The sequence below is a fragment of the Ochlerotatus camptorhynchus genome, unplaced genomic scaffold (assembly GCF_037179485.1).
Source record: "Ochlerotatus camptorhynchus isolate MF236.1 unplaced genomic scaffold, CSIRO-AGI_Acam_v1.1 ptg000211l, whole genome shotgun sequence".
Classification (NCBI taxonomy): Eukaryota; Metazoa; Arthropoda; class Insecta; order Diptera; family Culicidae; genus Ochlerotatus; species Ochlerotatus camptorhynchus.
In genome coordinates this window covers 4,239,775-4,267,633 of record NW_027040701.1, presented here as the reverse complement: position 1 = coordinate 4,267,633, position 27,859 = coordinate 4,239,775, and the positions used below count along the sequence as shown (strand labels likewise).

At 39.4% G+C, this 27,859-nt stretch overlaps 1 protein-coding gene across 8 annotated transcripts in view; it reads left to right on the top strand.

Moving 5' to 3' along the window:
* CadN (Cadherin-N) overlaps positions 1-27,859 on the top strand; it is a 478,164-nt gene that overhangs the window by 334,191 nt on the left and 116,114 nt on the right. For all 8 annotated transcript variants that reach the window (XM_065224397.1, XM_065224398.1, XM_065224396.1 and 5 more), the window contains one exon: positions 6,565-6,708. In XM_065224397.1, the coding sequence (XP_065080469.1) occupies positions 6,565-6,708 (144 nt within the window). The remainder of the gene's footprint in view (positions 1-6,564; positions 6,709-27,859) is intronic.

The following is a 27,859-nucleotide window of genomic DNA, read 5'->3' as shown; positions in this document are numbered from 1 at the left end:
TAGAAGTGCTGCTTGATAAGACCACAAAAAAGTTACGAAAAAGCCATGAAAAACACAAATGAAAGTCAGCTGGTGCGTTCTGCCCAGGGGGTGCGTTGTATACCATCCTCCCCTATATGATGGCGATCCTGTTAGTTTTAGTCAGAATGTAGTGCGGTTTGAAAATCAGTTCACAGTCGAATTCAACTATCAAATTTTGATCTGCACAGTTCGAAAAAGTAGCGTAAATTGCGGTTCAGTATGATGCACATAAATGGAGCGACACATATCATATAAGTTTACATTACATATTATGTAAAGTTCTTAGACATTTCATGCTATGTAGCAAATATTGTTTGCCATTTAAATGATCTTTATTTCTTGTGATTGTATGGTTTACATGTATGAATTTTTTAAGTGACACAGATGCCTATCAGGCCTATTTTAAAGTATGACCACCTTGGTGGGATTGGTTTGATTTGAATTGGAAAAAGGAGACTACTTATAACTACTATTTACAACTACACCTAACCTACAACTACTATGTACACCTGTAGCAAATATTGTATACAAAAGCCCATCTTTATAAACAACATTGCTTACAAGTTGTTCGTTTCCGTGAAATGAAACATAAGTTTACGTGAATTAATGTTTACATCATTATTAATATTCAGAATTTTTATCTGTGTACACGATGTTAATTTTCTACTGGTATTATCCAATTAATGTATGTACCCGGCTCATATTGCTGATGTTATTCCTCCAGCATACCTTTCCTCGCATCATTCTCTGGGGGAGCGGAAGATCCGCACAAAAGCAAATAACCGAAGAGCGAAATACAGCTCTCCAGCTTATCAGCTCAGCTCCGGATCCGAATCATCTACTATCGAATAATTCACTGGGAGCTGTTAAGGATGACAACTCTTGGACCCGTCCAGCTCTCGAACCCGTTCAGCTCTTCGGATCTTTTTATTTTTCTGAGCTGATGATCTGGAGCTGAAGCCGAGAATAGTGAGAGAAATTTTGCTGGAGAATTAACATTAGAAATAAAATCAGTATGTAGACTGGATTGCATAGCTTGAGAAAAGGTGTAGCATCGTGTGCCACGATGTGAATCATATCATCGCGTGTGACATAGGTGTAGATCTCTAGCATACATTTTACTGGTATGTTGTAGGCACATTTTGCGCGCATTTTGGTTTACGCGATGGTTGATCAGTTGTTGCGTTAGTGGCGTTTTCCATTGAAAAGTAGAGCCATATTGTAAGGTGCGGATTTATTAGTTTAGACTACTTTTACGATTTTCTGCAGTTTTAAGCAATAAAGCCGCTAATTAATTTTACGATTTTGAATTTCGGTCATAATTTCTATAACTTCAATGTGAGCTGTTCAAAAGAATCGACTCCCTTTAGTGAGCTGAATGGGTTTGATTCACTCAGTCAGATGAGCTGTTTTGCCTACCTCTACTGGTGTTCATATACAATTTGACGTTGTCAGCGTAGAACAACCGGATTCCAGGTGGCAGTAGAAATGGAAGCGATTTCCCCTGAGATAGGCTGGAAAAACAGGCGAAATTTTGTGCAGTTGAAAAACAACGGTTTGAACTCGCCAGACTACTTAGTCAAAAATCCAATTAATTAATTCCCAACAGTCGGAAAATCAAAACAATTGTTTTAATTTTTTAACTTTGGCAGAGTTAAATAAGGGTATGTATTCCTTAAAATTTTGTTTTTAACCAAGATTTAAAATTCTCATGAAAGTCATACTTTTGAAGCTTCATGAGACGCATGTTTTCTTACTAAAACATTTTCTGTATCACATTTTGTAAAGAAGTTATACCCAGTAATATGCTGATTATGGAAATTGATTTTATAGAATTTAAAAAAAATTAAATAAGGGAAATTTCTCTAATGTTGGCCTATGGATCTAAGATTGGGCTCATCGCTAAAAATCTGCTATTTATCAATTTTATCTAGATGAACGCATCATTGGGACGGTACTAATGGATATTTTTGGTCACTATTTAAAATTTAGTCGATTGATGAATTTATCAATGGGCCTAAATCAGGGGCATTTAGACCGACGATACATCCATTTCCCCTATTTAGAATAATATTAAGACTGTACTCGAAAAAAGTGAGACACACAAAAATGGTCACCAAAAATTAATTTTCAGTCGGATTTTCTTCAAACTTTCAGAGAATAAATTCAACGCCATGAAGGTGTCTACTTCATTGCTTTATTGGATCTTCGTTTCATAACTGAATGCCCACACCTTGCCCTTGACACCACTCATAAGGTAGGGTCGAATTCGCTTGATACTTTCACCCACTGTTTCTTCGAAGCCAGCTTGTCCTCCAACACCTTAGGTATTTTACGAAGTCTGGCCCAAAACTTCTCAATCGGGCGAAGTTCCGGCGAGTTCGGTGGGTTGACGTCTTAGGGTACAAATACAGCATTTTTGTCTCTGTGCCATATTAACACTGGCCGCACAGGATGCCAAATTCGGCCAAAACAGTGTCTCGCCTCCGTGGGATCGCAGGCACTCCAGTACAGCTTCCTGGCGTGGGTTTTAGGCACCGTTCCGATTTAGTGCCTTCCGGACCTTGAAGACGTGAATGCTGGCACGTTTCATCGTTTTTTGGACAAACCAGATGGAAACATCCGTCTTCTTCGCCACATCGCGGATCGAAATTTCGATTGAAAAACTACAAGGGACAGCCCTATGGGGTTGTACGCAATGGTGACGTAGGACTACGTGGTCTTATATAATAAATCTTATTTTTTAACTGCAGCAGAAGCTTGTGTTTTGTGTAGGAATAGGAATTTGAGTGGGGTTCTCTCTGTTTATACTCTTAATTATGACGCGCTTGACCTAGATGGCCCACAGCGACTCACGAAGAGCTAGTGATTCCGATCAATAGCGGTGTGGCTTCTTCCTCCTTCTATGGATGCTCATGTGGGCTGCAGCTCGCTGCTTGCAGGCAGCCTTTCGTTGTGTACTGGAGAACAATGTTCAACGCCACGCGCCGAAAGCACTGCTGCTGATTATGCCGACGACCGGACACCACCACATACGGTGATTGGAACTGAATCCTATCAGCGGTTAAGGCCAGCCTTTATAGCAAGCTGCTTGCGGGGAGCCTTTCGTTGTGTACTGGAGAAAACCACCACTCATCACGCAGTGATTGAATAAACACCGTTTGGTGAGACCGGATGGAATTCAACTTTGAAATCTGTGTTAGGGAAATCGCTTTCTCCAAGCAACTGGTTATAATTTTAATTATCATGGCAACAGTTGCACATTCGCGCGATTTTCACCCATAGAAGGAAAAAGAAGCCACACCGCTAATGATCGGAATCAGTAGCTATTGGTGAGTCGCTGTGGGCCATCTTTGTCAAGCGCGTCATACTAAATAGTATAAACAGAGAGAACCCCGCTCAAGTTCCTATTCCTACCCAAAACCCAAGCTTCTGCTGCAGTTAACAAATAACCACAGAGTCATACGACACCATTGCGTACAACCCCATAGGGCTGAACCTTGTAGTTTTTTTTCCCTTGATTTGTTTTCTATCGATCTTGTTTTCCGTACTGAGTACCAATACTACAGACGCCAAGGAGGCAGCTCTCACACCTGGAGCCTACGTATCGACCCATCAATTCATGAACCGGGAACCAACGGCTTTACTTCCCTTCCAAAAGAAGGCGTAATCAGAGATGTTATTCCTCAGAACATCCCGGCAGCGCCGATTGGGATTGAACCCACGCTCTTTGGGATGAGAGCTTATTTTTTGGGATTTTTTGGGATTCTTCGGAGAATGCCTTTTGAGGTAACTGACTTTTTACTGTCTCAACGTGCTCCATTTGTCTTGAGTATATAAATCAGTTATCTCATTTAGCTTTTCAATTGGAAATATTAGACATTATTCGATTACCACATTACCACGCCTAATCACTCATGTGAGCAGGGATGGATCCACCTCAGAATATAAAAAAAGAAAAGTAAAAATCCAACTTCACTCAGCTATCATGCGCTCTTCTCCGCTTTGCGTCAACTTTTCTCTTTAAAACTGTGGACGGCTGTTCAGATGACCTCTTCAATGTAAAAAAAAAAACTGAGGGAACTACAATCCATTTTGATGGACGTGGAAGAGTGTAAATTATACCTAATTGAATGACAGAAAACATGGAACGACCTTCGTCACCAGAAGCATAAAGCTGTAAGCCTAATTGATATTAATCACAGTTTGATTAAGGTTTGAATCAACCTTTAGTTTGATTTTACTAAAGGTGTGATAAGATTTTTTCGTTAAGGAAAATTGGAATGTTCTTCATCTCGGAGGAAGTATCATCTCATCTCTCTGTACATCGAGTTGTGATTAAATTTTTCAATAAAAAAAATTGTAACCGAAGATTGGCACAAACCAGCACCTTTCTTAGGTTCAGCAAAAAGCATAAAAGCTGGTGCTGTGAGCATTGATCTCATTCCACCGTATTTTCAACCGTATCCTTTAGGCGTTGCGTTCAATTTCGTAAATTGAAAATATCTGTCTGGTTCTTTTGTGCTTTTGGGTGGGGTGTGCCAAGACCCTCTTCCGTTACGCACTCTAGTTGCCAACTGGAGCCTGCCAGATCGTGTTTCAACTTCCCCGTTTCTCACCAGGAATCTGATACCTATCTATCTGGCGATAGGCAGAATGGTAGATTTCTGGTGAAAAGCAAAAACCAATCAGGGTCCACTAGCATTTCAGTTCAACTGAAGCGCCAATCAGCAGAAAAGTGTAAGGCTGATCCTCTTCCACTCAAGGTTCAATTTACTTTGAAGCATTTCCGAAAAAAAAAAATCAAAAGTAGCCTTTTTCGACGCATCATTTCAGGAATAGAAGAATGACGCGAGCTTTTTGCTACCAGAATGGTGTTTCGGAAAAGCTGCCTTGGTTTTTTTTTAAATGCATCCACGTAAATTGAACACCCTTATTGTTCCCAATGACATCGCCGATGGAGCTCATCACTCAAAACTCAGATGTGAGTCGATGAAGACCTACAGTTTTTGAGCATTCTCTGTTGATACGATAACAATATGAAAAACTGCCGGGACGAAAAGGTCTTCGACTGGACCATTAATCAAACCAGCCTCCCTTTACGGACAAAATTAACCAAGGCACCATTAAAAAAAAAGTCATCATCGCCATTTCAACGCATAACTTTTGAGTGGCACCATAGGCATTCACATTTCAACTTTAATTGTTTGCACAGCACACGTGATTTCCACTAACGAATCTCAGAAAATGCTTTCTTGTATGAGCGAAATCAATTTCCGTTGCTGTGCACAGACCGAAACAGCCTCTGCATGCAGTCAAGACGTATCTTTGCTCATAAATTTCTCTCCATAACGAACACCGAGCGCAAATACCACACACATTTATATATATACATGACCCCAGGAGAGAGGACCCGAAGGTATCCTAGGTAATTGCAACGAAATAGCTGCTGCATCAGTGCCTCAATAATGGCCGGCCATAAATTGGCACCGATTAAATATTCCTGACCTTATCCTCTCTTCTACTTTCTTCTGACTAGCTGCAAGTCCGGCCCAAGAAACTTATTTTCGCATGTGACTATCGCATCGTGTCAGAACGATTGGCACGAAGTCAACTTTTGTGTGACCACATATCCGGCAATGGGGTATGACCGGAACTCACATGGTATTCACTTTTCCCCTGGGCTTCCTTCCTTCATATATGTAGTCATGAGCCGATCTAATGGGCTTATCATAAATTCACTGGGGGGCAACCTGACTTTATGGCAGCTACTTTGTACACAACACTACTGGTTTATTGAAATACCAGCGGGTCCGGAGAGTAGGGCACACTGCATTCCAGCAAGGCCTGCAGAGATTCGATAAATCGCTTGCCTTTTACCTGACTGGGCGTCGTGGAAGGCCTTTTTTCCTCCGCTATTTGCCAGCTCGCTGTCCAATGGCAGTTCGTTGGAAGCACGTGATTCGATCGAAGGAAATTGGATTATTGAATGGACTTCTAAGCTGCACTACCAAGGGGGTGGAAGGAAATGGTGATCCGTTTTCGATGTGTTGTTTCGTAACACTTTCGGACTGAACGTTTGCTGTGTAGTGTCAAGGCTTAAGTGGGTTTCCGTAAATGCTTTGATCCGGTTCAAATGGAAGCAAATCTCCAAAACGGGAAGGCTAGCAAATCAGTCGAGAGAAAATGGCTGAGAATTTGATTGTGCTCGATGGAAAGAGGCAACGCTGATATTGATTCTTGAGACCATTTTCGACAAGAGCCCGTCTAGACAATTTAATGGGATCGTTTGGGAAATTTTATTAGGATTATAACACTTTAAAGATATTGAATTTATGATACGTAATGAGCCTGATGCGGCGGGTAACGGTATAAAGTGGTTACGAAATGGACTCATATCAGAAAAGAGAACGACTCTAGCTGTGTGGTGATTTCGAACTGAAGGGAACGCATTCGAATCCAATTTAGGCTTAATGCAGAATTCAAGCAAACAGCAATCAACTAACATCATTTTCTTTGCTTTCTCTTTTCTCCCTCACGCAGTTACTAAATTCATCCGTATTGGAATTGCCGACAAGAATGACAATCCACCGTACTTCGACAAGGCCCTGTACGAGGCGGAAGTCGACGAAAATGAAGATATTCAGCACACCGTACTCACCGTCACCGCCAAGGATCACGATGAGTGTAAGTACAAACAACCCCACCCCCACCAACCTTCCAAGGAACAATCAAAAAAGAGTAAATCCTCAAAGCACACAATGTGACCATAAATCTACACGACACGAAAAGACCCGTGTGAAGCCTCGAACAAAAAAAAACCAAACATCATCAAGTAAAACGCGAATTTTATGATGCCGCAATTCGTTTTTTGAAATTTTCAGAAGAACACGACTGTGACACGCTCTGTGTGAGTGGGTGCATTGTGCATACAAAACGTTGTAGCCACGGTACAAAAACCGAAACCAACTGCCCAACGCCACCGGCGTCGCAGCTCCATCGTTAGTGTTTTACCGAGTTCGGTTCGTTCTACTCAGTATTTCCATAATAACTGCACACATCACCGAATGCAGTTTGCATCATGGATAAATGAATAGTGCACAACGGTACCTGCCATTCGTTCATTTGTTGTTTGCCATCCTCAGCTGTACCCCACAAAGAGACAGGCCCAGCTGAACTGAACAGCACATTCTTGCCTGCCATGTCACTTGAGGCGGACAAAAGTTTTAACCACTGGGCGCTGGGACTACATATTTTTTACGATCAGCGGCAAAAACTCTGAGTGTCGTTTCGAACCGATCCGTTGGCGGTTCTATTGGCTTGAGCGGTCGGTGCCTCTGTCGACCGTTGTGCTACTCCAATTTATGATTTTATTCTTTTTATTTAGTGGTTGGCAGGATATCACAATTTTCTAGAGTTAATGTGGTTTTCTGAAAATCATGTGTGTATAATTTTAATTCATGACACTCATCAGCAGATCCAGGCCAAATATCGTAATAATCAAATTTTTGTTTTTATCTCCCACAATTTCATTAAACTTCGCATTCTTCGCTAGAGGCAATGAACCAATTTTATCCTAGATTATGACCGTTTCGACACAAGCCTAGTTTTTAAATTTTTTAATCTATAACCGCATTACCGTTCATATGTTGGTGACAATGCTCTGATGAGACAATGAAACCCCACCCTAAAGCTCCTACCCTAATCCTATCCTTCGACAATGTACTCCTCCAACATCGGGTAAGCCACGAGTATTTGACCCATTTTGAAATAACTCATAGTAAGAAAATTACTTATCTAATCAAAATGACGCCTGCGTCAAAGTTATACAAAATTTCCATTTCAGAAAAAAAAAAATCGTGCGGAAAAAATTCACGACATTTGTCAAAAAATTATGAAAACTAGTAGGGGAAATGTTGGCTTCGGCAATACCTGAACCTATTATCGTCGGTCCTTGAGAGCAAGAGTGGCTTGAAAGATATTATGCTCTGAGTTGGAGCATTTCTGCCCGTCGCTCAAGACGTGGTGCTCACTCATCACTTGCTCGAGTCTGGTTTTGAGAATGCGGGAGAAGAGCTTGTAGTCGCTGATCGGACACTTCAAAATTGATCGAAATCGTTGAACATAAACTTTTAGTAAAAATTTTGAACCTTTTTTCCACCAATAATTTTAATTGTTTTTGTGCAAAATACACTATTTTTTAGTCCTTGAAAATCGTTTCCTATTCTCATATTACTTAAATTTGCGTGAAAAAGAGTGCAAAGTTGAGTTTTTTTTACGATTTTGAAGGTTTTATGTATCCATTTTAGAAAAGTTAGCATTTTTGATAAGCTTTCTAATAAATATAAGTTTAAAACTCTTAAAATTCTAGATAGAGCTGGAATTAGGGCGTAACAGCCCTTGTAAACAATGACTTCTCTCGATGATTTCTAGGAATTCAAGGCACGCTTACATAAAGCAACACATCCATCAAGTAGGGGAAGTCTTTCCCTACACGATGGTGATGTTGATTTGCCAATGAGAGCCATGGATTCATCGAGATAAACCATTGTTTACAAAATCTGTTTCGCCCTAATTCCAGCTCTATCTAGAAATGTTCTTTATTATTATAGAATATTTTTACATTTTTTTTACGAAAATTTGTGATTTTTTTTAGTGTGTATGTTTTTCTGAAAAAGAAATACAGTTTTCCACAACTTTGTCTTAAATATATTTTGATTGAATGAGCCATTTTTGTGCTACGATTTATTGAATACAGGTTGGACTCGATCGACCGGATGTTAGTTTATCTGGAGCCATAAATTTATTTCTGTAATATCGGGTTTGAGTAAATACAAAGAAAAAGCATAACGTAAATGCAACAACCATTGATGCATTTGAGCCATTGTGAGCCAATTTGTGCTTGGTAGAAATAAACAAAGGGATAAACTGGGTTTCCCAGAAAGTATAAGTACAGTTTATTTTTGGAATAAAACAACGTTATGTTAAAAAGGGGAAATGAATGTAATGTCGGCCTAAATGCCCCTAATTTGGGCCCATACATAAATTCAGCAATCGACTAAATTTTCAATAGCGACCAAAAATATCCATTAGTACCGTCCCAATGACGCGTTCATCTACACGGTTAGAAAAAAGTACCCAACGGCCAGTTCACTTTTACCTACTTTTGACTAGTTTGTCTCCTTTTCTCCTTCTAATGTTGTCAAAAACGGAGGAGCAAAACCACCCAACAGGGGTAGTAAAGTGTGGGAACCCAACGTTACGTATAATCATGTTTACCTACTTTTGGGTACAACTAACCTACTTTTGGGTAGAAAGCTAGTGGAAAATTCCATACGAATTGCACACAAGTAAATGAAAACTACTTTGACCCGCTTTACCTACTTTTGGGTTCCTGCACTAAAGGGTGATACGGTCAAAATTTGGTTAATATCAACTTGACGTATTTCTTTCAATTTTGCATTTAAAAAACCTGAACACCCCTCATTTTGAAGGTGTGTGTGTGTAGAATGTTGCTCCTATTTTGATTTTGGAATTCACTCTTCAGTTGTCAAAATGCCGTCCAAGCAAGAAGAGCAGCGTATCAAAATTTTGCTCGCGCATTGCGAAAATCCGAGCTACTCGCACGCAAAGTTGGCAAAATCGCTAAAAGTTGCCAAATCAACCGTTACAAATGTTGATAAAGTGTTTGGGGAACGTTTGTCGACAGCCAGGAAGTCTGGATCGGGGGGAAATCGAAAACCGGAAGCCGCTGAGACGACAAAGAGAGTTGCCGGTAGTTTCAAGCGAAACCCTAACCTCTCTCTCCGAGATGCCGCAAATAAGCTGGGTGTATCGTCTACAACCGTGCATCGAGCCAAAAAACGAGCCGCACTATCGACTTACAAGAAGGTAGTGACTCCAAATCGCGATGATAAACAAAATACGACGGCCAAAGCGCGATCCCGGAGGCTGTACACGACGATGCTGACGAAGTTTGACTGCGTGGTAATGGACGACGAAACCTACGTCAAAGCCGACTACAAGCAGCTTCCGGGACAGGAGTTTTATACGGCAAAAGGAAGGGGAAAGGTAGCAGATGTTTTCAAGCACATGAAACTGTCAAAGTTCGCAAAGAAATATCTGGTTTGGCAAGCCATCTGTACCTGTGGCTTGAAAAGCAGCATTTTCATAGCTTCCGGGACTGTCAACCAAGAAATTTACGTGAAAGAGTGTTTGAATAAACGTCTGCTGCCTTTCCTGAAGAAACACGGTTGTTCCGTACTGTTTTGGCCGGATTTGGCATCTTACCATTACGGTAAAAAGGCCATGGAGTGGTACGCCGCCAACAACGTGCAGGTGGTTCCCAAGGACAAGAACCCTCCCAACACGCCAGAGCTCCGCCCAATTGAGAAATACTGGGCTATTGTCAAGCGGAACCTAAAGAAGACCAAAAAAACTGCTAAGGGCGAGCAGCAGTTCAAGGCAAACTGGCTTTCTGCGGCGAAGAAGGTGGACAAGGTGGCTGTACAAAATCTGATGGCAGGGGTCAAGCGTAAGGCCCGGCAATTCGGATTTGGAAAAGCGGAAGCCTAACTGAATATTTTTCCTGAATTTTATACTAATTGAACTTGAAAAAGAAATTTAATTTGATTTTTAAATAAACGATTTCACCGATTTACACGCGTTTTCCCTTGACCAAATTTTGACCGTATCACCCTTTATAGTGCCGAGATGAGTGAAAAGAACTTACTTTTGGGTACTTTTTTCTTACCGTGTAGATAAAATTGATAAATAGCGGATGTTTAGCGATGGGTCCAATGTTAGATCCATAGGCCAACATTAGAGCCATTTCCCCTAGCATTCTCTTTGAAGTGGATGAAAATAATCCGCAGTTTTTTTTAATCGTATGCCAAGGAGCGAACTTTTGATCATGAGCTTCAGCACAGATTCCTTGTCGATTATTTTGGCCACTTTTGTCTTTTTCAAATTCTTTGCCACTTTTGTCCAGTCTTTTTCGATATTCATTGAATTCGCTGTCTTAAAGTGTTTTCGTAGATATCCCTTGGAAAGGGCCAAAAAAGTTCGGATTGGCCAGGCCTCCGGACAATTCGGAGGATTCATCTCTTTTGGCACGTATTGCACTTTGTTTGCTTTGCACCAATCTACCATATCTTTCGAGTAGTGCATTGACGTCAAATCGGACCAAAATAGTACTGGGTCATCATGTTGACGGATCATGGGCCGCAGAAACCGATTCAAACACTCCCGAACCTAAATGTCACTGCTCATCGTCTCCTTCGTCACAAATGGCTTTAATAACTTGTCACACTCACAAACCATGGCCTTCTTAACAATTTTTTCGGTAAAAATTGACATATCGGCATCGTCGACTTCCTCACCATCATGGACGGTGTAGTATTGATCTCCCGGAAGCGTCTTGTAACACACACCAATATTTCATACAGCAGGCAATCATAAAGCCTTCGAGCCCTCGGTTTGACGGATACGGCTTGTTTCTGACTCCGTTTTGACTTCTTCTGCTTATTGAATGTTTTCAGCCCGTTTTTTTGCATTGGCGCATTGGGCGTTACTCTTCGATGTTCCCAGTTTGTTGCCCAAATCTCGAACAAAGGCACTTTTCTTAATGACGAAAGCTTGGTGATCTTCTGTTCCACTTTTTGGTCCACCGGTCCCGGCTTGCAACCAGATTTCGATTTGTCCTCGAAGGTAACTTTTTCACCGAACTTCCGGATGGCGGTTTGGACCGTTCCGATACTTACTTCCTCCATTTTCGCCAAGCGCACACAAACTCGTTGAGCAATAAGTAAACAACAACACACATGGATGAACAGCTGATAAACTTCATCGGGGTAGAAATGAAGGAGAGTTGAAAGTGTGCTAATACTTTCTGGGACACCCGCTAGAAAGGTAAGACGACGAAGGCATCCTGACCATACCCTACCATTCTGAGCTGCGAGGGACCTTACAAGGTAACTCATTGCATATATGGAAATTTGATTTGAATTGTTGCATAGTTGAAGATTTTCAGAATAAAACTTAATCAACCAGAGGCCAGAAATCATAGATCTCTGATCACCTGATGATCTTTGGAATAAAGCCACCATGCATCATGAAAGAATATCCGAGAGATGTGATTTGAATTGATGAATAGTTTGAGATCTTCAGTACAATATTACCTGATCAGCCTGAAGTCCTGAAAAAATATCCAGACGACCTTATGGAGATCTTAAAACATCTGAAGGACTTTGGAACAATTTCTAAGCTGCTTTGTTTCATATGAGATAAAATCTAAGAGGAGCGATATGGATTATGGAATAGTTGGGTATAGTTGGTGCTGTAGTGGTAAGCGTGATTGCCTCTCACTTCAAAGGGCCTGGGTTCAATCCCAATCGGCGCCTTCGGGATTTTCTGAGGCATAACATCTTTGATTCCCTTCGGAAGGGAAGTAAACCCGTTGGTTGCAGGTCCATCAGTTAATGGATCGATAGCATGGGTACTCAGTACCGAAAACAAGACCGACGGAAATCAAATCAAGGAAAAAATCACCGTGTACTCATAGAGGTGAGATGTTCTGGTAAATGACATTTGTATGGTGACGTCATTCCTACATTTTTCGTAAACAGACGTTTTTGTATGTATACCGTGCTTGATTAATCTTAGATCTTGAGAAAGTATCCTGAGGATTTTAAGTCAGGCATTTTAAACACTTTTTAAAATCTTAGAACCTTAGCGGCGCGGGTGGTGTAGTGGTAAGCGTGATTACTTCTCACCCCAGCAGGCCCGGGTTCAAGTCGGCGCCGCTGGGATGTTCTGAGACATAACATCTCTGATCACGCCTTCCTTCGGATGGGAAGTAAAGCCGTTGGTCCCCGGTTCATGAGTTGATGGGTCGATAGGTAGGGTCCAGGTGTGGGAGCTGCCTTCCTGGCGTCGGTAGCATTGGTGCTCAGCACGGAAAACAAGATCGACGGAAAACAAATCCAAGGAAAAAAAAAAAGCTTAGAACCTTGAAAACTTTTCATGTCACAAATTTTATAAAATGTCTATTAAGGATTTTTCTATATTTGAGATCTCACATGCCTTACTATTACACTTTTCTGAAATTTTTAATCCCAATATTCTTGAACTGTATTCAAAAACCTGGATCATAGAATTTGATCACTACTGAAGTCTCAGAAGCCTAATAGATTGTGTTAATCCTGGATCTTGATGCAAATTGCTCAATGTTTGAATTTCAATTTCTTTAGAAATCATCTCAGGATTTTCTTAGAAACATTCTAAAAAATCTTCAAAATTACTTTTTTTTCCCCCTCAATAGTCTTTTGAATATGTCCAGTATTCTCTAGACATTTTACTCAATAACAGTCTCAGAATTCTGTACAGAACACTAAAGAAATTCCTTCCAAAAAATTCTTGAAATTCACTTATTTTTTCATCATTAAGAATTTAGAAACTTTCCCTAGATTTCACCTCAGAATTCTATGGAAATTTTCCTCAGAGTTTCACTTACAATTTTTCTCAAATAGCCCATAAGATCATCTTTTGGATTTAATTTGGAACCCTCTTTAAACTCTCTTTAGTATCCCCTTGGAAATTTCTTTAGAATCTCTTGGAACACTAGTTATAGTTTCTTTGGAAATATGCTCAAAAATTCATGCCAAATCATTAATTTGGTAAAGAATTCACTTGAAACTATCATCAAAATAACTTGAAATTATGGTAAGAATTTTTGAGCTATTTTAAGAATTAGATTCTCATAGAATTAAAATCCATATTAACTAGCAACTCTCCTCTGAAATCCGCTTTGATTGATTGATTAATTTCCATTTGAGAGATTTTCTGTCGGTGATTACTAGACGTAGTTCCGGGATTGTAATCAAGTTTGCAGTAGGGTTGATTCACTTTGAAGACAGGAGGATCCAAATTCATTTGGAATGCTCCATGATATTTCATCCCATTTACTTTAGGGATCCTTGGAATTATACTCTTAGTCTCCATAATAGCCTCTCTACAAATACATACCTTACAATTCAACTTTACAATTTTACAATAATTTTCAAAATTACCTGATATTTCTAGTCAAATCCCTTTGGAATTTTTCCCTTTAGAATTAGCCTTCACAATTATCCTCAATGGCTCATTTGGCATTCTTATAATAATTCTCTATCCATAGTGTCAAATTTATCATGTTTTTTTTTATTCTGCGATTAAAAACGCAATATTTGAAGTAAAAAATTTCACAAAGTTCAGGAATGTGAAAAAGTGGCCTAATCTCCAAGTTTTGATAATTTTGTCATGCAATCTTCAAAAATATCTTGAGACGCAGTATTCAAAATTTCGAAGATCTCATTGCCTTCTGAAATGATTCCTCAGCTCAACCTATAGTGCCCTTTAAATAATTTCAATAATTTAGATACATTTCAAAATTCTGAGAATTTTTGGACTTCATAAAATTAACTCAAAATATGGACCATAGTTTTGCATTTTTTTGCGATTTTGAAACCTAATAAATCTTCGAAGCTCTGACCATTTATTTTGATTTTCCATGAAAAGGGTGTTTTTCTCCGGTTTTCTGCATTTGAAATTTATTTATTTATTAGACTCGTAGAAGTACATATAATTTTTTATTAATAAAACAAAATTGAAAAAAAAGAAAGTACGATTTTGACTTAATTCTAAATTAAGCAGTGCTTTCCTATTTGTCTTCTTATGGGTTATAATTCCAAATGAAGTAAAAATCTTGTTAAACTTTATGCCGAGACATTGTTAAGTCAATGGTTTCGCACTATTGATTGTAATAAACCATCATAAAATTTTCATAACTTTTTTTTTCAGCAACATAAATTTCGGAAATAAATCCAGCCAGTATTACATTTTTACGATATTGCGCTGTTTATATGAGACCTAAGACTTTAGCAACGAAGATGGCCTGCGATACGTTTCGTCGCTCAGCAAGAGCATCCAAACCCAGCAAACGACAGCGGTCAGCATACGGTAGTTTATTCAGCGGGTCACTCCATGGAAGATAGCGCAGTGCATATCTGGCGATTTTGCGTTGAACAGCTCCAGTAAAGGGTGTCTACGATGAAATTGCCACACTATGAAATTGCTCTAACTTTTTAACCGTTGGGTAGAATTTAATGAAAATTTGGGTGGATTTAGTTCATAGTGCATTATTTACATTCTGCAAGTTTTAAAGTCCTGTGATCAAAACTCGCGGAAATGGAGTCTAAAGAACAGCTCGTGCGTGATAAAATCTTGCGCATTCATAACGAGAACAAGGATCTCTCGCATCGTTCCATCGCTAAAACGTTGGGAATCGCGAATTCCACGGTGTCGCGAGTGATTAAGCGGTTCGAGGAACGGTTGACCACCGATCGGAAGCCTAGAAGTGAAGGAAAAAGTATTCCGTACAACACCAAAAATCACAACCGCGTAGTTGGGGCCTTCAACCGAAATCCGAACGCCTCCGTTAGGGATGTGGCTAAGAAGCTGCACCTAAGCCGAAGTTTTGTCCAGAAGGCCAAAACTAAGGCTGGGCTTCGAACGTTCAAGGTACAAAAGGCCCCTAATCGCGACGAGAAGCAGAACAAGTCCGCCAAAACCCGTGCCAGGAAGTTGTACCTCAACATGCTGACGAAAGTTGAATGCTGCATCATGGACGACGAAACTTATGCGAAGGCCGACTTCAAACAGATCCCCGGCAACCTGTTTTTCACGGCCAAGGATAAGTTCAGCGTTCCGGAGCATGTCCGCACTCAGAAGATGTCCAAATTTGCGAAGAAATTCCTGGTTTGGCAAGCCATCTGCACGTGCGGGAAGCGGAGTGCACCTTTCGTGACCCAGGACACGATGAACGAACAAGTTGCGGCTGCTTCCTCTCCTGAAGGCCCACAACGTCCCAACAATCTTCTGGCCGGATTTGGCCTCATGCCACTACTCCAAGGACGTGCTGAAGTGGTATGCGGACAATAAGGTCAATTTCGTGCCAAAAATGTTCAACCCTCCCAACACTCCGGAGCTCCGCCCCATCGAGAAGTACTGGGCGATTATGAAGCAGCACCTTCTTAAACGACCTAAGGTAGTGAAGACAGTCGAGGAACTGAAGAAAGTATGGGTTTACATGCAAAAAACGGTTGATTCACAGGTTGTGCAGAATCTTATGGCCGGGGTTAAGGCCAAGGTGCGGGCATTTGCGTATGGACTGTAAATAAAATACGAGTAAAATGGTAAAATGAAGTTTAATAGTTATTTCTCAATCCCTGAAAATTTGATGGCAATCGGATGAAAACTCGAATTTTGCGAATCAATTTTGTGTGTGGCAATTTCATCGTGGACACCCTTTAGTAAGCGTTCCAATGAACAGTAAAGGGCTTTAAAACACAGAGGATCACGGAATTCCTTAGAGATCTTGCACATGAATCCAAGCTGACGATTTGCTTTGTCGGTCGTGGTTGAGAAGTGGCGAGTGTACGTGCGCTTTTCATGCAACATGACACCGAGGTCTTTAACGTGATCGACACGTTTGAAGTGCAGTCCTAGCAACGTTATAATCAAACAAAACGGCAGTCCTAGTTCGACGGGAACTCATTACGCAGCACTTTGAGACGCACAGGACCATAAAATTATGTTCACACCAATCATCAAAGAGTTCCAGAAGGTTTTGTAGTTCTAAACAGTCAGCATAGCCTCGAACGACTAGGTAAATCTTCAAGTCATCGGCGTTACATCGTTCACAAATAAAGAGAAGCGATCATAATTGAAATTCGATGGAACTTTTGGCGAAATGACCGTCAGCGAAACAACCTTCGGTAGCACGACTGACGGCGAAATGACCATAAACATCTTTACAGTTTAGAAAATTTATGAGTTAGATGTATAATTTTAGCTGCAGAACAGTTTAAATTGGCTTAATTTTGCTCATTAAGCTAACGTTTGCTTGTATACAATACAATTTTCTCTTTATAACCAGAACGGTCTTCACCTATCTGCTCTATTAGTTTATAGATTTGATGAGCTCAAAAGAACAATATCCTTCAGTGTAAATTGGTAAATTATCACATGAACTGATCTGAAAATCCCATGTCAAATGCTATATGCCATTCAGCATTTTGAAAATCACGTCCGAAATAATTAAGCTGACAGTAAAGCTGTGATACCGAACGAAATGTTTAGCCGCAACCTTCAAAATATCCCGCCTGGGAAGCCATCAAATTTTAATAATCATTTTTCAGCTTATACCTTCGTAGCCGTTCGTTGATTACCGGATATCATCGTTCGATTCAGGTTCCAACCACACCTCCAACCAGCGGGATGCCGGGGGAATCGAATCAGCTCCCCTGATATCTAATCTACCTACACCGTTTGCACGACAACACGAATACACACACGCACACACACACGAACATGGCTTCACTGTGGGACCTCGATCGTCCGTATCCAAACAGCACGATCAATCTAAGCTCCATTATTAATTCGAGCACATATCGTATCCTGCCTCAGGATAGTGACGGCAACGTTAAAGCACCACCACCAACACCGGAAGGATGAAACGATAACGGGCCTGTTTACGGACGACGGACGGTTCTCGATTGGCCTGACCTCCTGCTGTTTTCTGGAACACGAGACGCGCTTGTTTGATTTAATTTTGACTTCCTTCAATCACACACGCACACGCACACTCACACAAACACAGGCCCTCAGAGGTCGTGATGTGTTCCAGAAGAGCACTTCCTGGCTGTCATGCACCGAGAAAGGGACACATCAGACACCAAAATTGTGTGTGCTCCTGATTCCTTATTCAGAAAGCGTTTTACGTTATGGCACACTGGCTGGGTTTCGACTTGTGTACCTCTACGTAGGTTTGTCTATTGCTTGTGGCTTTTCGACACCCAACCGAAACAGGGACTACGAGGGGGGTTATGTTCCAGTTTTGGAAAGCATAAATGTCAACAATAATTTATCTCTTCTCTCGAGTGCATCCTCCTTGTCTGGGGGGTTTTTCGTGAGCCCGGGGTTCGGCTTTTCTTGCCTTACTTTTCGGTTGTGGTTTCATCTGCCAGGACAATTGTTCCGCTAGGGTTTCCACCAACATCGTAACGAGGACAAAGAATTTGGGAGAGGATCCGGATGTGAGATGTGTACAGTAGGGGCGGTCCTGTCCAGTTTAGGAGCCATTGTCGCTTTGAAGGAAGATAACATGACTTTGTGGTTATGGTTTCATGTAGAAATTCAAGCCATAAATAACAATGCTGGTTGAGTTGTTTTTCACCGGGATATGTTATTAGATTTAGAACGGATAATTTGAGGCTTCCGGCCAGACTGGGATTATTTGGGTGCTTGATGTTCAGGTGCAATAAGCCCTTATATTTATTACGCCATGAAGTCAAATTTGAACAAACAGTCCAACCAAATTAAAGCATTGAAGTGAATGTGTTTTCGTGTAGTAAACGTTACGCTTCGTCACCTTCACAACGTTATACAAAGTCTAATATTTGAACAGTGCCTGCATCATCAAAAGATCATATACAGGCACGAAACCAGCGTCACTTGTTCTGGCGAAAGGCCGAAAGGTGCGCTACCATGTAGTGTTTATGGGCCATAACGAATGCACACCTTCCGTTCAGCTCCCATATTATCACGGCTTCATCAAATGTGCGCTGTGATGATACCACATCAAAAGAGAACGATTGGGGGAGGGAGGTTGGTTAAGCATTACACTCTCTTCTGAAGCGAAAAGAAGAAGGAATCAAACACCCACGTGATGATGATGACGACGACGACGACAACAACAACGACGATGATGATGATGGTAAAGGAAGCTGCTTTGAGGAAGGTTGTGCTATTGTGCACCGGCTTCACATGGCTCTTGATTTATGCCACATTTGCCACCGTCCGTCTGTTGTGCACCGGAAAAAGGGGTACTGAGCGAAAATTACGTGAAATGAATTTCCATCTCCATAATGGCAAGTTCAGGGAACTGCTAACATCAAATTAGACTTTTCCGTGGTAAACAGCACTCGAGTTGGGGTGGCTTCTAGCGGGCTTAGGGTTAGTCGAATCTGAGTTGGAAAAGTGGCGAGGAAATGAAAAAGGAGAGTTCTGTGATACGAAAGTGGGAATGGCTTGCGCAACAACATAATCACACGGATTAAGTTTGTCCCGTTTTGTTGGCAAACATGTTTACCTAAGTTTCACTTGTGAAATGGAGAAAACTCTTTAGTCTGTGGAAAAGAACACACTACACTAAAGCAGTATCGTCCAAGATTATTCCAATTAGGAGGTTAAACAGAATCGTGAGTTTTAGGCAAAAGCAGCACAGATATTCATGAAAGATCTTAAATGTTTAATAAAGCAGTAAAAAGGCTATCTTCCATTTAATTACACTTAATTAATGTTGGTATCCATGACAGATGCGTATTTTGTCTATAATTTGCAGTCTTCCTCAATGTCATTCCCACTAAAGAACTTATGAAAATCTAACCCCCTTAAGTACTCATCCCCTAGGTAAAAATGTGAACATCACTGGTTAGATTTTGATAAGTTCGTTAGTGGAAATGACACTGATGAAGACTGCACAGTGCACATTGTAGACAAAATACGCATCTGCCATGGATACCAACATTAATTCAGTGGAATTAAATGGAAGATAACCTTTGTTGCTGTATTATTTAAGCATGCTGCTAACAACTAAATTTCACTACCTTATAAATTTTTTAAGTTAAATCTAATCTGAAGTCACAGAATCTTATGTTTTTCCAAGTCAGATTTATGTTGGATCCTTTCAAAGATTTCTTCGAGATTTGTTCAAGAATTTTTCCAAAATAATTGTAGAAATCCATCGTGGGACTCCGACTCCGACGCCGATAGTAATACTCACATACTTATCTTCAAAACACTATAGAAATAACTTAATGGAAACTCTTGGAACTTGCACTTCACTTTGAATTTCTAATAATTGTAGCATAATAACTTTAAAGTTATCCTCAGTATTCTTCTAATTCTTTTGGATTTTCCACATCATTTTCTTAGTTTTCCTACTTTTGAAATCTGCATAGGAATTTTTCAAAATATGCTTCAGAATTCTCATTGAAATCCACTTTTAGGTTCCTTGAAATTCTCATAGGAATTACATTGGAATACTCCATGGAATTTCTTTCAAGCTCTCATAGGAATTCCTTTGGAAATACCTTCAGAATCCCTGTGGGGTACATTTAAAATTTAATTTGGATTCATCATCTGAACTTCGGTCAATTTTTTCATAACTTTCTTGAAATTATCGACAGAACTCTCTTGAAATTCTCTTCAGAATTCTTACAAAATTCTGCTTAAAATTCAATTGTAACTCTCCTCACAATTCCTAGTAAATATTTCTAGATGTTCATAAAGCCTTCTCCTCTTCTTTGGTGGAATCATGCTTCGATCTCGCGTTAGATATCTCCTCAGAATTCAATTGGAATGCTTTTAGAATTACCATGGAATTAAATATTATCATATTTGCTTAGTAGGGTTAATCCCATTTCCGGCCTATTAAGCACAACCCGCATCTTAGTCTTTCTTAATCTAGCGTAGTTTAGCACCATACGGAATGTTATTAATACATATGACTTTCAAATTTATTTAGCTCTCCATATGTATCGCGAAATATTTGTTTATTGTTGAAAATGCAAAACTGCTTCTGGCGGCTCAACTTGGCCTACGGGTTTTCTTGGGCCTATTAGGCATTGAAACGCCATTGGGATTCTCTTCGGTCTATCGAACGGAAAGAAAAGTGAATTCGTGTGCGTCTTTTTATTTCGAGATCTTATTTTGCGTTCTTCAACACTTCGTCTTGCAACTATTGAATAGAAGCTCGTTTGAACTTCGTCTCAAAACTTAAATGGAATTCTAGTCAGAATTCCCTTCAAGTTCGCCTCAAAATTCTTCAGCAATTCTCAAGGTAACAGGGGAAATGTCGGCTTTGGCAATACCTTAACCTATTATCGTCAGGTGGTAAACAAAGTCCTTGAGCACTCAAATATGGCCAATAGATGCTCTGAAACACAATGTATCAACATACCAAAATTAAGCTCTCAAGGACTTTGTTTACTTACCTTACCTTACAATTCAGGCTAAGGCCTTGTTGTCCTCTGCTGTCCGAAGAAGTCGTCTCCACTCTACTCGATCCATTGCCACACTTCGCCAGCCTCGTAGTCTGCGAAGGGTCCGCAGGTCGCCTTCTGAAGTTCGTCATAGATTAACTTGTCGCAGCCCGGGAAGCCGAGTGATTTGTAGTTCCATGTTCCGAGTTTCCAATCGTAGTCCTTATTTCGTTGCGTAGGTCTGTGCCGATTGTTCCGATCCGTATTTCTTTCTTCAATATTTGCAGCTTTATGTTTTTTTCAGGGCGGCTTGTTGGGCCTGCCCCAACCCCCTGTCTCGCCGGGGGACCATCGTGTACAGCTCTGTTTAGAGTCCCACGCTGGCACTAAAACGGTGATCAGCCGCTCCTAACATGGATAACAGACGCCGTTTTGAGCCGCACCTCCATGGTGAACAGACGCTCGGGTTTGGTGAAGCATTTCCTCTATCACCGTACTATGGTTACCGCGCCAGTAATCACCTCGCACCTCTTCACTTTGCTATTGCCGGACTGGCAACATTGCCCAGGCTACGCCACCCTGCTGTGTCCATGTTTCAGCTGGTAGTCTTTTGTTATCATATGACTCGGGGAGGCGTGAAGTAGGAACTTGTGAGGACCAGGGCTAGGTATTCCGCTCCTTCCAGGTTGTCAACTCACCATTTTGTAGCCCATTTAAGGGAGGACTTTGTTTACCCCCTGTCGATAATAGAATAAGGTATTGCCGGAGCCGTCATTTACCCTACCATGAAATTCCAAAATCAAAAATATTTTGTGGAAAACATTACAAGATCCAAAATCTGAATCATCGATTCAGAATGTTGAAAACTTTTTCAGCCCAAAAACATTTTCTTTTTTCAGAATGTGAAGAATCAGAATCATGATTTTGAAATTGCCATTAAATTGCACAGTCTTGCAGATTCTTCAATCAATCAAATATTTAAAACATTGTTTCGGATCTCAACTAATTAAATTTCAAAATGTCTAAAACAATTAAAAACTGCATTCCTTCTGTTTGCAAAATTCGTGTTTATGGTAGTAGCGTTAACAGACTTGGAAAAATTACTATGAAATACAAAATATCAGGGACTTTGAAAAACTTTAGAGATCGCACTTGTAAGGAAAGTAAATTCGAGTACGTACCTAAAATTATAATATGTTAAAAAAAATTGAACTTCCGAAATTTAAAAAAAAAACTGAACATTTTACTGTTATTGCCCAAGCAAAATTGCAAGCTTTATAGAGGTTTAATGGCATTCTACAAGCCTAAATCATGGTCTAAAAAACCCGCTAAAACCAAAATTGTTACTTGGGTGCATCGGAGTGGCATTCTCCCTATATCCCTCTTTTCTTTTTTTTATGATTATGAATAATGACATCAATTAAGAAAAACATCACCTTTATAGGGGAAATGAAGGTAATGTCGGCCTAAATGCCCCTAATTTGGGCCCATGCATAAATTCAGCAATCGACTAAATTTTCAATAGCGACCAAAAATATCAATTAGTACCGTCGCAATGCCGCGTTTATCTAGATAAAATTGATAAATAGCAGATTTTTAGCGACAACCTGACTTCTAGCAAGATTGTTCTAAATCCTAGATCATACAATTTTTTATGCATGAAATCTAAAAAAAAAGCCTCAGATTTTTTTTTTATTTTTTTTTTCCCCAAACCTTGATAAGAATCATTGTTTTTCCGTGCCCAGGCTCTCGAGTTTTTTAATGAAAAAATCGAAATCCCTTATAATTTGCTGTATAATACTCACGAAAACCTTCAGCAGAACACTTTTTGAATTCACTCTGCAATGCTTTCATGTTATCAACAATTCTTGCAGTGACAGTCCAAACTTTGAAAATTGAATCACATATCCAAAGCGTCCTCAGTTTACTCAAACAAATCGAATACCGTCGGTGATTGGCACTCGATTGCGGAACCGAGCAATTTCTCGAAAAATACTCCTGGTAAAATTCACTTGAAATTCGAAATGCTTCTCATAATTACCATGCTACTCTTTTTATTTTTTAAATAAATTATCACCGGTAAATCCTTGGAATACTCATTGGATATATCCTCATAATACTAAATTCAATTCCCTTCGGATTTTCCTTCGAATTTCCTTTAAATTTTCCTTAACATTAATTTGGAATACTTTTAAGAAATATATTGCAATTATTTTCAGAATGTTCGATGAATTCACCCGGGGTTCCAAGTTCTCCTGGAATTGGTCTCAGATTTAATTGTAATCATTCGTTTACTATACCATGTATTCTTTGAAAATTACCGTGGGATTAGGTTCTGAATTTTTCTCTTTTAAACTTCTTGAAATTATCCTCAGAATTCTCCTGGATTTCTTCTTTTAATTACCTTAAAATTCTTCTCAGAATTATTGTGTAATAAACTTACAAATTTTATCAAAATTTATAAGAATTAACCTCGGCAATTCATCATTTTGCAAAACAAAACGGTGATTTCCCTATCGCAGATTTCCGTGCCTTGAAATTTTCAGACGGTACATCTTTTTATGCTTTTGGAATTAACTTAAGCCCCTTCTTCTTAAATACTCGGCACAAAAAATACTTTCTGAACCCCGCCCCTTTCATAAATACGGCGGGAAATTATGTAATGGGTTGGGCATGGAAAGTGTTTTTTCCACGTTTTTTTCCGAGTATTTTTTTAAAGGGAGTGACTAACAATTCAAATCTAAAAGCATGAATAAAGGTATCGTATAAAAATTTCAGAATTAGGTACTGAAATCTGTACTAGGGAAATCATCGTTTTCTTTTGTAAAATAATGGATGTGCCTCGCACGAAATTAAAAAAAAATCTATTTAATTTGTGTTTGCTCAATCGATACATAAAAGATATACCGAGAAATAAACGGAGGGATTTCCCGTTAAAATGTTCTGATTACCGTTCACACTGGCGACAACGCTCTGATGAGGCAACGATACCCTACTCCCAAGCTCCTCCCCTTTTCCTATCCTTCGACAATGTACCCCTCTAACCTCGAGTAAGCCGCGAGTATCCGGCCCAACTCCTACTAGACATAGAATTAAGTGAATTTTGTTACAAACAAAGAACAATGAATTATCGGCTCCGTAAAGCTAACGCGATTGAGCCTTACAAATAAACGAACTAGATAAAAAAAAATGTTCTGATCGCACGATATTCGCGATTATTTGCAAAATTTCGCTAAAAATAGGTGCAGAATTGTGCACTCCACTTTTATATTTTACTTTTTTCTAGTGCCCTGATTAAAGCCCTACCTTAAGCTCGCGGTGCGCTCTCACAAGGGTCGTTGCGTTTTTGAACATAAAAAGTTGCGGCTATTCCCGTGGAGCGACAAATCGTCGAGCTCCATGTGGATTGCTTTCGCAGCTAGGCACATGAATAATGCTATACAGCATTTCACTGGATTGGTTTGCCGATTGGAGTTGTTGATGTAGAACGAATCGCAGTAGTCATTTACAACCTTCAAGAAAAGTACTACTGGAGTGGTACGCTCAGCTGCTTCTAGATAAGCCATGAGCTGCTTGACTTGGTTTTCGTCTGAAGCACGAAACACACTCGTGAATGACCTTTCTGGGCCCGAATACTCGAACTGAGTAGTTGTTGTCTCGCATGGTAGATCGCGATTGGTAATGGTAGCCATATGTTCCAAGATTACAGGATGCTTGTGATTCTCTGAAACAGGTGACGTGAAAAGACTGGACGACGATTTGACCTCTCCGTGCTTCTTGAGATTTTTACAGGAAAACAATCTTATAGAGCTAAGTAAACCAACACTAGCTTGTTCTAATTATACAATTCGCTGAAGCTCGAGGTATGACGATTGTAGCTCAAATATCTCGTTTAGTGGGATTACCTGCATAGGAAAGGCAGACGTTCAATGTTCTTTGCACAACGCTTGATCAAATTCTTCGCCGGTACCTTGGCTTGCTTGTGGCCAGAACCGTTGCTTCAGTAACAGCACTTTTTCGTATTGGAGTTGGGTTGGTGACATTCCACGAGGGATGTGATCAACTAGATTGTCGATCCCCAACTTCATGAATCCAAATTCCGCCTTGGGTTGAATCTTGACTACACGGTTCGCCACCAAAACTTGCCAACGAGAGGGTGCTGACTCTAGCCAGTGCTTGACAATGCACTGTGGTCCGAAACGGCAATTTAGCGGGAATACATTATTCACCTCGGTTCTATTCAGTTTATGGGGTTAGTGTCTTAGTAGAAGTTATTTATAATAAAATGGGCCTACTTTTTATACGAATGATGATTAGCGTGGTCTTAATTTAAACTCAAATCAGGTATTGAACATTTTAAACTTTAAGTTACATGTTATTACATTCTTCAGCAAAGTTGCAGACAAACATATTTCAAGCAACATTGCTCAAAATCTAATTTTCTTAGGTCTTTCATTTGACCATTCTAGCACTATTTTTCTTCTTTAAACTAGAGTCATACTCTTTGTTTTAAATGTTTCGAAAAAAGTGGTCTTAAAAAGAGTTGTAGGGAATATTATGGCGCGCATGTTTGCTCAACATGGTATTTGGGCATATCTTAACATTCAAAAGTTATGGGTAATTTTAACCCAAAGAAAATGCAGATTTTAATGTTAATATCTCATGTAGTTGGATAGATAATTTTATTATTGATATGGCATCTGAATAATCACCCATAACGCAAAATTTGAGGAAGAACTAATATTTTTTTTTTAATTTATTTACATTCCACATATCTTTAATTAATTAAGAAGTGATGTGTAACTCTTACTTAATGTTTTTTTTTTTTTTTTTTTTTTAACTCTTTATTTGTTTCAAATTCAAAATAAATTACATTTCATTTTAACCTAGGTGCTCCAGTTACTGCAGTAACGTACCAACCTTAATTGTTATGATATATATCTAAGTGTTTTTACATTGTTCATGTCTTGGCAATTCAGTATTTTAAACAGGTTTTTTAACCTGCATGTCAGTATAACAATTGATATCTTAAAACTAAAAACTAAAACTAAATCTTATCTAAGTATAAAGGGAATTAATCGTTGCAATTGAGGATTGCAACGATTTTTGCCTGAAATTATTAATTATTTTGTTGGACATTTGTGCTAAAGTCTCAACATTCGAAATTCTATGTACTTCGGTTGTACTGTACCAGGGAGGCAACTTCAAAATCATTTTCAGAATTTTGTTCTGAATCCTTTGAAGTGCTTTTTTCCTGGTAGTGCAGCAACTAGACCATATTGGCACAGCGTAAAGCATGGCCGGTCTAAAAACTTGTTTAAATATTAGAAGTTTATTTGTCAGGCAAAGTTTGGATTTCCTGTTTATAAGAGGATACAAACATTTTATATATTTGTTACATTTGGCTTGAATGCCCTCAATGTGATCTTTAAAAGTTAATTTTTGGTCAAGTATTAATCCAAGATATTTCACTTGGTTTGACCAGGAAATTGGAACTCCGTTCATAGTGACTATGTGACTACTACTAGGTTTCAAAAACGAAGCTCTAGGCTTATGTGGAAATATTATAAGTTGAGTTTTGGAAGCGTTGGGAGAAATCTTCCATTTTTGTAAATAAGAAGAGAAAATATCTAAACTTTTCTGCAGTCTGCTGCAAATAACACGAAGACTTCTTCCTTTAGCGGAAATGCCTGTGTCATCAGCGAACAAAGATTTGTGGCAACCCTGAGGCAAATCAGGGAGGTCCGAAGTGAAAATGTTATACAATATAGGCCCAAGAACGCTACCCTGAGGAACTCCTGCCCTAACAGGTAGTCGATTAGATTTGGAATTTTGATAATTTACTTGAAGAGTTCTGTCAGTTAAATAATTTTGAACTAATTTCATAATATAAAGTGGAAAATTAAACTTTTTCAATTTAGCAATCAAACCTTCATGCCAAACACTGTCGAATGCTTTTTCTATGTCTAGAAGAGCAACTCCAGTTGAGTGGCCTTCAGATTTGTTTGAACGAATTAAATTGTTAACTCTTAAGAGTTGATGAGTAGTTGAATGCCCATGGCGAAATCCAAACTGCTCATCTGCAAAAATTGAGTTCGTATTGATGTGAAGCATCATTCTATTCAAAATTATCTTTTCAAAAAGTTTACTTATTGAAGAAAGCAAACTTATTGGACGGTAGCTAGAAGCTTCAGCTGGATTTTTATCCGGCTTCAAAATTGGAACAACTTTTGCATTTTTCCATTTATCAGGAAAGTATGCCAAATGGAAACATCTGTTAAATAATTTTACCAAGAAAGACAAGGTACTCTCTGGGAGTTTTTTTTATGAGGATATAGAAAATTCCATCATCACCTGTAGCTTTCATATTTTGAAAATTTTTAGTTATAGACCTTACTTCGTCCAAATCAGTCCCCCAGGAATCATCAAAAATATTTTCCCGAGAGAAAATATTCAGAAAATCCCGAGCAACCTGATTCTCAATAGGACTAGTAAGACCCAAACTGAAATTATGGGAACTCTCGAATTGCTTAGCAAGTTTCTGAGCTTTTTCCAAATTTGTGATCAAAATTTTACCACCTTCTTTAAGCGCTGGAATAGGCTTTTGAGGTTTTTTCAAAATTTTTGTGAGTTTCCAAAAGGGTTTGGAACTCGGGTCTAATTTAGAAATATTATTTTCAAAAGTTTTGTTCCTCAGGGCAGAGAATCGCTTTTTAATGTGTTTTTGCAAATCCCGCCAGATAACTTTCATGGCA